Source organism: Leptinotarsa decemlineata, unplaced genomic scaffold (genome assembly GCF_025532065.1).
Source record: "Leptinotarsa decemlineata unplaced genomic scaffold, Ldec_3_MD MMD2_tig00000133_RagTag_RagTag, whole genome shotgun sequence".
NCBI lineage: Eukaryota > Metazoa > Arthropoda > Insecta > Coleoptera > Chrysomelidae > Leptinotarsa > Leptinotarsa decemlineata.
Window position 1 is genome coordinate 8,157,702 of NW_027412542.1, and position 12,873 is coordinate 8,170,574.

The following is a 12,873-nucleotide window of genomic DNA, read 5'->3' on the forward strand; positions in this document are numbered from 1 at the left end:
ATTTATATTTGCTACTTCGCCAAATTCATGTCGTCTCTTGGTCACTTGTACAAACCCGCAATAACAAAAGATCCGTTATCTATATCGTTGAATATTAGAGAAATACTAGCGATGAAACGATTTTTGAAGTGATAACTTCTTATGGGAGGGTAAACTGCTAGGTAACGTAACGCATAATGACGCCAGTATGTCTGGCTTCCCTTTTTTCTCACTCTAACAGACAGCGCTGTTGTCAAACGATTTTTTCTCCTCGCTTAGCATGACTCAGTATTCAGTATGCGATCGACATATACTGTTGACAGTGAGCATATAACGTAAAATTATCACCGCTTTTGAAAGTGAATAAAAGAAATTTGATGAAACAAGCAGAAGATGATCCTCGGAACGTTACAGAATCTGTCAACAAAAGGTAAGTTCAGTAATATAATAAAATTCAATATCAATAACAAGCATTCAACAAGTCTACCACCGCAGTGTCTATATTTTGAATTTCTACAGTATTTAATACAACTTAATTGATACCTCAACATGAAATTATCGCTTATCTATCACAAGTTAGTTAAGTGACATACTTTCAGATGTAGCTTATTGTATTATTATTGTATTTATGTAATTGAATTTGTATAATGGTATTTGTAAATTGAGATGAGTGGCAGATGGAGACCCTTGAGAAACTTCCACACTGTTCAACAAAATACATTGTTTAATACAATTTTATGGATACTTTTACATGAAATTATCACCTATCTATCACAAATCAGGTAAGTGGTATCTTTTCAGATGCAACTTTTTGTGTTTTTTTAGTATTTGTGTAATTGTATTATCATTATTAATTTTTTGGTGAAAGTGTATACCTATTGAGATAAGAGGTAGATTAAGAATCTTGAGAAAATCCACTTCGTTCAATAAAATACAGTGTTCAATACAACTTTATTATACTTTATTAATAAAAATATCACTTATCTATCATAAGTTAGGTAAGTGATATATTTCCAAATGTAAACTATTGTTTTTTCATTGTATTTGCGTAGTTGTATTGTTGATATGTTTTTATATTGAAAGCGTATATTGAGATGAAATGCAGATTGAGACCCTTGAGAAATTTCCACTCCATTCAATAAAATACACTATTTTGTAAAACTTTATTGATACTCAACATAAAATATATCACTTATCTATCACAAGTTAGGTAAGTGATATGTTTCTCTCTCTTCCTCTTCATAACTGTAGAATATTCATGGTATTCTGGTGGTATTCATGGTATTCTGGTTATAAATAAAGTCTATAATAATAATATTGCTATCTCTATCTGTAGAGTAGGTAGGGATCTACAGATACAGAATCATATTGCTAGACCAACTTCATTGTTCTTGTACATTTAGCAGGTGAATATCCAACCTCCTCATTTTCAATTTATTAATATATTGGCTGCCACTATGATTGTGGAAGTTTAATTTGATAATTTCAACAAATCAGTCATCTCATGATGATGTTAATTTGTTTGGGAAGATATTGGATAAAAAAAGTTGAACTCAAAAATAAACAATGAATATCCTATGTTATACATATAATTGATACTAATAATTGATGTTACTTCAATTATCTGAATCAAAGCGAAGTAGAAAATTGCAATAGTATTTCGAAAATAAATTATTCGTATAAACACGTAAATAAACACCGAAACTTAGTCCAAACAGTTGAGAAACACCCTACTGTTGAAAAGTTTGGCTAATACTATCATGGTAGATTACTTTCCCTCTTTGCTATTGTCTGTCCAAAAGCAGTTGGCTGAGTCTGAATAATTTTCCCTTGATATACTCTTCATCATCAGCATTTTTCCATTCCCCTATGTACGAATAAGCATACAGCTTTGGAAACATTCTCGGTATTGTTTCAACATCCACCATTCTCCAAGTTGATAAAGGCAATCCGATTTGTGTAAGGCCTCTCTGCTTACTGAACATATCCAATGAAAGACTTTTCAAATTCTCCCCATAGATGGTCAGTGTTGTTAATCTTCTTAACGGTTTGAAGACATTGCTTTCAATGGTTTGCAAGGTGTCATCTTCTAAGTAGAACTCCTTCAATCTGGTGAGGTCTTCGAATGCGTCAGATTCTATAGCAGTGGTAGTTGTGTTTGTCAAAGAAAGCTTCTTAAGGGATCTCAACCCTTTAAATGTATAACTCGTTATTCGAGGTATTTGCTGATTGGACAGATACAATTTTTTGAGCCTCCGAAAATCTGTGAAGGCCCCGGTTTGGAGATTCAAACCTACTGTGTTTTTGATTGTCAGTTTCTCAAGGTGTGCGCAGCAATTTGAAAATTTTGTTCCAGATGGAAAGGTAGAGTCTGACAAATATATATTGTTTAGAGACTTGGAATGGATTTGGAAGAAATCAAAGGTGCTATTGTAGATCAGAACGCCTCTCAATTGAGAGAAGTTGGCGAGAATGGATACATCGAACTTTCCTTTCAAGTTGTTGAACGCAAGAGTACGGACGAGGGTTGAGTTGGCTGCTAATAGTGATCTCAGGCTGTACAGATCTGGCTGAATGTTATGACAAAACCAATAAAACTCTTGCTCTTTTGTACAATATGGTTCATCGGAGGTTTGAGAATCAACTGAACTTGCTACCCATAAGGCAAAAACCAAGTAGTAACTGAAAACCACAATAATATTCTATAATCAAATTGTTTTGCAAAACTATCAATAAATATCATGAATTTCAATATATATTATAACTTAATATCCCGCGTTTTGTCTGCCTCTGTCTGAACGCCATAAATTCAAAACCTATAGAACGGATTTTCATATGGTTTTCACTAATGGATAGGGTGATTCAGAGGAAAGGTTATGAGTGAAATTCATTAATGTTTTGTGTGAAATATGACGATATTATTCTTGAGTAATGGAGGTTTTGTGCTACCGGAGGAGTTTCGACCATGCAACAATTCACTATATAACAAATTCGGACTTCCATTGTATTGAATGTTATTGACAATTCAAGCGTGTGATGAAGAAGTTTGCAATTGATCACGTGTGGGGTACCCGGCTCCTCTCATGGGGTTGATGTGAAATCGTGTGGTAGTTGGAATAAAAGTATGAACATCAAATCATAAGAAGTAGAGTTATCTTGCTTTATATACCCTCACCAATGGGTAACCACACCCATTCAAAAAAAGGCAACGAATAGTCTACAATGTTCCAGTACATTCCACAGCATTCTGGACTATTCTGGTATGTTCCACAATGACCTAAGATGGTTCCGAACGGTTCGTATTATTCCCGAATATTCACCAGCTTTCCAGAATGGTACGGTATGTTTTGAAAGGCATACCCTTTAGATAAATAGAAACCTTTTTCATTGATGGAGAATAGAGAACTACCGCACCACATAACTCACTTGACGGTTCCACAATGATCTGGGATGTTTCGGAATTTTCCAAAACATTCCGGACTTTTCGAATACTCTGAAATATTCTGGACTGCTCTAGAGCTTTCTAGAAGGTGAAACTTCCAGCCCTTATATCTTATAAAATATTTAAAAGCAAGCCCTTCAGGTGAAAACTGGAACCTTCTTCATGGACAAGCTGATGTGACCCGTGCAAAGCCTCATGGGATCGCTAGTGAGTAATTGAAAACAATGACAAAAACATGAAACGAATCGTATTCAAATTCCATAGCAGCGATGGTATTTAGAGTGATGATTGTACGAAAGAAATTGTGAAAAATAAATTTTGCTTTCAGGTCTACTACTTTTGACTATGTGGTCGTTTTGCATCCACATTTATGGAAATTTTGACCACTACTCATTTTGGTGTATGGCTCTCCAGTTTCCTGAAAGAACGTTTCCTCCAAGTGACCGTCGGCGTCGGTGGATATCTCCCGAATACTTTTACCATCAACGCTGGTGTTTCCTAGAAATCTATATTGTCTCCAAGTCAGTTTTTATTGTATGTCAACGATTTATTGGAAAAAAACAAAAATTAAATTTATTGCTGTGCTGACGACAGCACACTTGTCTCGTCATTCCATTCCAGCAGGAGGTTGCATATGTTAATGGGGATCTAGAAGTGATTTCAAAATGGGGTCGAAATGAATTTCGAATCATCGGTTGTCTTCAAAAAAGATAAAGGTCTACGAACCGAATATAACAATGTTAGGACAGATATGCCGCTTTCTGCTTCGACGAGTTTGTTGAGGGTTGAAATTTACACCAATATGTCTTGACATAATCATGTCGCTGGAATTGCAAAGGCTGCTTCTCAAAAACTTGGAACACTGTTTCGAACCAGAAAACAGTACACGCAAAACGTCTTGCTGACCTTTCAATCCAATAGTGAAAATGGAAGGTTTGAATCTGTGGGACAAAAAGAAAAAATGGGCCCTCATTTATAGGAAAAACTTCAAACAACAACGTGTTTGGTTTATTCTGTATAATCTGGATAAAACAAAAAAACACGAAGGCAGCGGTGTTTGAGTCGACTCTAGGAATTGCGAACCTTGAATAAAAAATTTTCACCAGAAAATAACACAGTACGTGATGCAATTTCTATTTTTTTACCAGAAATACAGATTTTACTCTGAAAGATTAAAAATGAAAGTAAAAAATATAAAGGAATATATAAATAGCTGTCGTCCCCTACAGCAACCCTCAGAAGTAGAAACTTGTGCGAGATGAAGATAAACGTGCGCGATTCCTAGCACGGATTGGACGATAGCCAGTGAAAATATATCGTTCGGCCTCTGGTCTTGAATCACCGTTCCACCTGACGGTCGATTGATGAGTGGAATGAATAAATTGCTCACGCCAACCCAACCAGCTGAATTGTAGTAAAGGAAATATGCAATATTTGTGAGTGAATCCAAATGGCAACCTTGGTAGGCGAAGGGTAGAACATTTAACACTACCGGCTTGGTTGAATTCTGTTATTGCTACCGAGGTGATAAATAATTTCACAAATATTTGGTATTTCTATGGAAACGCAAAATTGTTCAGGCGTACAAGAAGAAATTTAATGTTACAAAGCCGTGGATGGGATATTCTTTTGAATGATGGGATATTCTTTTGAATGATGAAAGTAAAATGATTTTTTGAAAACGCAATCAACTTTTAAAGTAATATAGAAAAGGTTGAAAATTATACTAAAATGTGCATGATATATTACTATATAGAATCCCAGACATGTGGAAAATGCACACGAACGTATTATTTGTAAAACTCATGTGTACAATAGGGACACATTTGTACCTGCTATGGAAGCGTAGAAGGGCCAAAGATTATTTGTTTATTTGATCCACCATAATTTCGACTTTTATCTCGTAATTTCGACTTTTATCTCGTAATTTCGACTTTTATCTCGTAATTTCTACTTTTTTCTCCTAATTTCGACTTTTATCTCGTAATTTCGACTTTCATCTCGTAATTTCGATTGGAAAGTCATAATTTTGATTCAAAACTAGAAATATGGTTCCTTGAGTGCATTATAATTTACTACGAGGTGATGTTAACAGGAGGTTCGTGAAATTGTTGTGTGATTGAAATTTCAATGGAAATATATGGTTGAAAGTGGGATCAACCTCAAGCGACCCTGAGGTTAGAAAAAATAATTAACTCTGAATCAATCAATAATTTCAACAATAATCATTTCGAACTGATGTTGAAACAAGAACAAATATTTCAGTTGAATATACATTTTTGAAGATGCTCGTGTCAATGATATTTCATTAAATTTTACCACACTATTTATTATTTCTCATCGTCACACTTGAAAAAATTTGTAATTTTGAAGATCATATATCATCGTCACATTCGTCATGATCAAAACAATTGAATTGAATGATACAAATTGGTTTCTCTCTGATGTTCGTTTAGCCGCCGATTCATATTTTTTCACATGAATTCAAATTTTCTCAGGTAATTGGATGATATTTCTTAAAAGGAGGATGTCCCAGAACTTTACGAACCGATATGGGTACTGAAAATGAAGTAATGGAGAGGATACTGAATTACTGAATCAACAAATCGACCATATTTTTTTGTATGGAAAAAACATGCACAATCAAAGGATAGAATCTTGGTGGTCTATATTACGTAAACATAATGCACAGTACTGGATGAATTTATTTCAAACCCTAATAGAAGGCAATTTATTTGATATATCATTTTTGAACAAGTCTTCAGTTCAATTTTGTTTCATACCATTAGTACAAGTAAGAGATAAGTTGTTATTAATGACATTTTATGTTTTGAATGGAGTATTCATAGGAAAACAAGAAATGCTACTGCTCCAGCAGGGAGACCAAGTTTATTGTATGCGATGCCTTCCCTTTATGGAGTTAAAGGTCACATCATTAAGATTCCATCATTCGCTTTTAAACATTTTTCGTCGGATTGTACATATCTCCGGACAGCCTGTGATGAAGATTTTTGGAAATTATGTTCAATTTTTATGAAAAAAAATAATTACACAAGGTCCCTAGATCCTTATGCCACAATTGATTTATACATTAACCTGAGAAGTGAATTAATTATGTTATTTGAATAAATTTTGGATTGATAATTATGCATTGATATTATTCAGTACCTTTTCCAAAAAGTAAATGCTTTCCGCACGAGTAGGAGAAAGTCGACTTTGGCCAAAATATTAGTTTCTCATCATAGTAAATCAATCTGATCAGTGATATCCTCACTTTATTATCAAAAATTATCTAAAATTCAATTTTTCACTACAACTGAAGAAATTTCTAGTAGAAATTTATTAACATTTTGAAAGAATACTCATTCATATCTTAAACGTCATGTAGAAACACAGATTGCAATGGCAACCAAATAATACTGTCGGTATGTTCTTCGAAGAGATACAATGTTCATTTCTTAGGTATTTTGGGTTTCCTCTCCTCGTTTCGAAAAATCGTAGAGATCTAATGACGCAAAAAAACTAACTGGAGCAGAATGGTTCCCGATGGTTCAACCAAAAAATGAGTAGGCTTTGAATATTCGATAAAATCGGTTTCTGTTATATTTCTTCGTAAAAATCATACCACTATGAGAAGATTGAAGCTCTGCCGAAGTGATTTGAAAAGGGTGTCGAAATTTCGAGATAAAAGCCGAAATTACGAGATTAAAGTTGAAATTACGAGATAAAAGCCGAGATTGAGAGATAAAAGTCGAAATTACGAGATAAAAGTTGAAATTTTGAGATAAAAGTCGAAATTACGAAATAAAAGTCGAAATTACGAGATAAAAGTCGAAATTTCGACTTTAACTCGAAATTATGGTGGATCAAATAAACAAATAATCTTTGGCCCTTATACGCTTCCGTAACCTGAAGTTACTTCTTCAAAGTAAGATCTGATAATAAAAGACCAAACAGAATAATTACCCTGCGATCAAAAGAACTAGCCATAGGCTAAATAATTTATTTCATGAAAACAATAACATAGTAGTCTTAACAATCACAAGAGGTTGTGGTACAAAATATCTTGACATTGGCAAAATTCTGAACAAAACCAGTACATTTAATTTGATTGAACAATTAACTATTGATATCATTACGGAAATGCTGCTTTAGTTCGGGGTTCTATGCTTTGTATTATTTATGATTTATAATATCACTTCATGTGCATACGAAGACGTATTGCGATTTTGTCAACTGTTTCGTGAAAATCTTATAATAATACGTTTTCATCAAGTAATCAAGTATCACCACTTGAATCACATATCATTTCGTTTTAAATCACGCCCAACCCGTTATAAATTACGTACTACGTTAAAAGGTAAGACACCGTTAATGCTTAGCTCACAAATTTCGACTCCTGAGGGTTAACCGAAAAACAGATTTTGACTGACAGAATGGTGTATATATGAGTATTTTTACCGAAACCAAACCTATATTGTAAACTAATATAGGTATAGAACCAAACGTATCCAGTAAAATGTTGTTATTGGTAAATACCAAAGTGGTTGAGATATTTTGCATGCAAGAGTTGAGTAATGAAAATTAGAGTGATCTCTGTAAAATACCGGCAACTTTGATCTTGAAAACGTGCAATTATAATGATGACAAAAAAGGTTTGTAGTTACACATCACAATCAAAACATACTCAAGTACATATCAGTCATACCGAAGAATTTAACAATACTTACTTCAAATATTTCATTTCTGTACTTATTAATGAACGTTAATAATGTGAAATGATAATAAATCCCATCAGTTTCATAATTGTATTTATATATTCAAAAATCTTTCTCGGTCACGTTTTCGTCACATTTCCGATATAATTAATAACGTTGTGCAATATTGAATAATGTTTTCGTTTCCTAAATCATAACCATTATTTTTATTGACCTTTGAGATAAATTCATGTCTATTGAAAGCAAACGCCTAATTAAGTAAGTAATCAAGTACATAGTTTGATGACTAAGCTTTTGTATTGAAATCAAAGTTTTTTTTGAAAATTGTTCAATTTGATATTTCGGGAGTGATCAAATGATTATCATAAATATATTATATTCAGGCAATAAAAAAAAGTACGTACCTCCAGGAGTACCTTCAGGTAACATAGTCACCTCAAGTTTTTTGTTCTTTATTTGGGACCAAAATGAACTTTCGAAAAGTGTTTATCGACATATTTGAGAAAAATTACCAATTCATTACGTCACTAAAAAAATATCACCACATTACCGACAGGGTGTCGGTAATATGGCTATTCAAGTGATATAGGTAATACTGTATTGATTTGAATACATGAGTTTTACAAAAATTTAAACAACAAACAAAGCAAAAACTACATGAGTTACAGTCAGGACAAATGAAAATATTATGAGAACACATAGGTTTTTATGGATGGATCATGCACGATTAAAGAAAACAAAATTTGGACTTTAAATTTAAATAAAACAAAGTGTGTGTAAGATATCATCGAATTTTTGTATTCGTTTGAAGGACCTATTGATACCATTATGTGTGGAATATAACGTCGTTCAAATGTCCGCAACGGCTTCTCTGGGTAGAACGCATCCGAAACGTCCAATTTTTCATGACTCTGGCGCATAAATCAGGCTGAATTTGATCGACGGCTTATTCGCATACATCTGCAACTTAAGAAAACCCTACAAGAAAAAGTCTAACGGGGTCAAATCGCACGCCTTCGGTGGACAGTTCATATCACCTCCACATGAGATGACCGTACCATCAAATCGCTCTTGCAGAATATCCAATGTAGAATAAGCTGTGTGGCACATAGCGCCACCCTGTTGAAAGAAGTTGATAGACATCGATCTATTGTGCTCGCCGTTGACAGTGATGGCCTGGCCAACGTCGTTCTCAAAGAAATATATAGAAAGATGACGCGGCTAGCTCAAAATTCACACCGAACATCGACTTTTTTGGAATGCATTGGACGCTCTTGGATCGTTTACTGAACCACTGGACTCAAATTTATCCACTACATTGCGAATAGTCCTCCCGGTATGACGATTATGACGATCGTGAAATAGGCGTAACGGGCGCCCAAATAGAACATTCATTTTGATAAAACAATTTTGTTATTTGCACGTGTTGTTGAATGCTGTATTCGTCCATGGTGAACTAGTTTGACAGATGTAGCTTCAATGAGACGGCCGTTTTGTTTGGTACGCCAATTATCTGAAGATGACCTTGATCGGAAAACAGAATTCTGTGAAATCATGATGGAAACCAAGGCATCCTACCTATCTCCACAATATTTGTTTTAGTGACGAATGTAAATTTTTTTGAACGGCAATGTTCACAGTCAAAATTTTCGTTATTGGAGTGACACCAACCCTCACGTTTTCCAGGAAACGCATACCCAATAACTCAATATCCATAAAAAATTTACGTTTGGGCAGGAATATCGGGAAAACATATTGAAGGATCTCTATTTATTGATCAAAATTGAATAGGGGAACTGTATTTGAATATGCTGAAAACTACTGTTGACCCTCTCATCACTGAAATCGTCGAAGCGAATCCTAATGAATTTGTTATGGATATTGTATTTCAACAAGATGGAGCACCACCACATTTCTCCAGACAAGTAAGAAACTATTTGGATACTACTTTTCCCGGTCATTGGATTGACCGTCGAGGTCCTACAGAATGGCCAGCCCGCTCCCCAGATTTGACACCTTTGAACTTTTTCATGGGGCTATTTGAAGGAAAAGCTAAAAGTGTACGAAACTAAACCTGCTTCAATATTGGATATACGGCAGAGAATAATAAATATATGTAGAGATATTGACGTTACTGTGTTCGAAAATGTTCGGCGTGAAATATCGCATATGCGATATCAAGAAGTTCAAGACAATCATTTCGAGCGTCTTCTGAACTGACCTCAAGCTTCTTATCTCATATTATGTAGTTAAATGTCAATGTATTCAGGCAATTATTGAAAGTTCCGCCATTTTGTACTAGTTGAAGATATTGACATTATATTCTAGGATTGTGAAGCAATTGTCAGGAGTTTCAAAAAGATGAGTCACAAGACCCCCCTTTTCATTTATTTTTTTTCCCAGATGGCGCCCAGTCGCCATCGTGAAAGTTTCATGTATTAATTTCATTTTGAGTTGACCCGTTCAAAAAATAAAAGGGGGGGGGGCATTAAAGAAAAGCACTGCATGATCAACAACTTATGACCGCCAAACGGTCATCTTCCGCTAAAACCAATGAAGCGAAAAGAGGAAAGAGGGGATAGGTGAAAGGTGAAAGCACCTGAATGACCTACCTATAAATAGTCAGATCTCGGAGGAATAAGGCCAGTTATCACCCGAAGACGATTGTGGATACCAACAATCGAAACGTCGTGACGTAACTTGGTTTGGAATCTATTAATTTTTATTTTTATTTTTCATTTTTGTCAATGATATTTTTTAATTTTCAGCTTTTATTAATATTTCAATTTTTTATTTTCTGGTTGTAGCTTGTATGTTATTTCAGTTTTTTGTTTCAATAAAATTGTTATTTTCGGTTAATCTTTTATTTTTTCAGGGTTTTCAAATCAATTTATATTATATTAGACAATGGAAGTCCGAACTGATGAAATATCTACAACCAGGTCTTAGCCATATTACCATAACCGACCATATTACCTGCAGTTACTTCAGAAAGAAACCTTTTTCTGCAATAATAGAACATGAAAACTTATTGCTTTTTATGTTATAATGTCGCTTTCATTTTTGAAAGGGTAAAAGTTGAAAAAACGTTTTGAAAAAACGGTCTTGAAAAGTTTGAATTCAAAATATTATATCAAGCAAAGACTATAAAAATTACGTAATTTTTAAAATCATCCTTTAACTTTATACTCATCAGCTTGAAGACGGTTTTATTACCAAAAAATAATATCAACTCCTAGTAATATAACATCTAATTTCATCTGGCCGCAAAGACACTCCACAAGATATTGAAAACTATACCTCTATAAATTGCGTTTGCGTCACGAAATTCAAATTCAAATTTATTAACAATTGTACAATATCAAATGAATGTCTATAAATACTAAAAAATTTGTTAGTACATGCATAATATTTTAACACAGTCTGCTAAGTGTAAACATTTGTATTTGACTAGGTTAGTTGAAAAATAAAGATTATGTCAACTATTAAAAAGTATGGTTTATAAAAATTTATTGAAATGAAGAAATGTATCAACAATGAATGAGGGTGAAATAAATTATATGTTGAACTGAATCATTTCAATATGGGGAAATTTTCAAGTTTCTCAGTATTATCGAATATCCAATTGTGTAATGTTTTTTTAAATGCTGTTGTGCTCAACTTTTTAATTTCTCGTTGTATATTTTACAACCAATACATATGCAGTGTTGTTGCATTGAATGTAGACTATACACTCAACAATTTGAAAGCATTTATTGGTCTTTGATCTTGTGATGTTCTATTACGTATTTGTATTCGCAGTATTTGCAAAATGTTTTTTTATATAGATGGTACTGATTTTGTAAAATGTTTATCTGAGATTTAAAATGAAATATTTTCTGAATATAACTTTTGATGAAAATCTGAAAGGTTTAATAAAAATGATTTTTGTTGCATATTTATGAATAGATTCAACAGATTTTAATCAATTTTCATATGCACCACCCTAGGCTATAATTCCGTAGGGTACAATATTGGAAAATAATGCATGATAAATATCAAGTGTTTTCACTTCAAATATATTTCTCAGAAGTCTGAACTTATAAAGATATTTTCTTAATTTTTTTGTTGATTCAAGTGAATGTTTTTTCCACTTCAGGCAACAATCTATATGAATTCCTAAATATTTTATTTTTGGAGTTCTGTTTAATTTAAGAGTGCAATTGCATTTTGGAAAATGGTTGAAAGTGTGAGCAAGTCTTAACTCAAGTTATGTTTCAAAATTGACACGCCAACTTCAGCCTTCGATATTGTCTCATCCCAGTTATCTCCATCCACTACATATACAGTGTCATCTGCATATGAATATTGATCACCATCAAGATTGGTATGGTTGAGAGGGATTTTCATCGATGATTTGTGGTAAAAACGATAAAATAATTGAAATCTAGGCAGCGTTTATACAGTTTGAGGCCGATTGAATGCTAAAATTTGTATTTTGAAAAGTATATATTATGCTTTTTTTCTGTAAACAATCTCAATACATATTCTTTATACCCCAAGCTCAATCTAGGGATTTTATCAAACTATTATACTCTCGACTCATGGAATTGGCTCTCAGTATATGGTGTGCATAGTGCTTTATAAATCATCTACATAATTCTTTCTTTAAAATATTTTCAAGATATCAATTGCAATGTAAAAGTTATGATTTTTTTTAGTTTAAATTTGAATGAAGACGATTTCCATTTAACA

At 33.4% G+C, this 12,873-nt stretch overlaps 2 protein-coding genes across 2 annotated transcripts in view; one reads left to right on the top strand and one right to left on the bottom strand.

Annotated features, from left to right (window-relative positions):
* The first annotated feature begins 296 nt into the window (after nt 1-296).
* The window catches only part of LOC111504358 (arrestin domain-containing protein 3), a 45,590-nt gene continuing 33,013 nt past the window's right edge, over nt 297-12,873 (top strand). Inside the window, exon 1 of the mRNA XM_074172671.1 lies at nt 297-409. Within this exon, the coding sequence (XP_074028772.1) occupies nt 373-409 (37 nt within the window). The 5' untranslated portion in view covers nt 297-372. The remainder of the gene's footprint in view (nt 410-12,873) is intronic.
* LOC111504359 (uncharacterized) lies at nt 1,129-8,272 on the bottom strand. The gene is made up of 2 exons (XM_023158903.2): nt 8,152-8,272; nt 1,129-2,661 (listed from the first exon to the last, which is right to left on the bottom strand). Exons 1-2 carry the CDS (start codon nt 8,163-8,165, stop codon nt 1,764-1,766), a joined length of 912 nt encoding a protein of 303 aa, XP_023014671.2. The 5' UTR covers nt 8,166-8,272; the 3' UTR covers nt 1,129-1,763.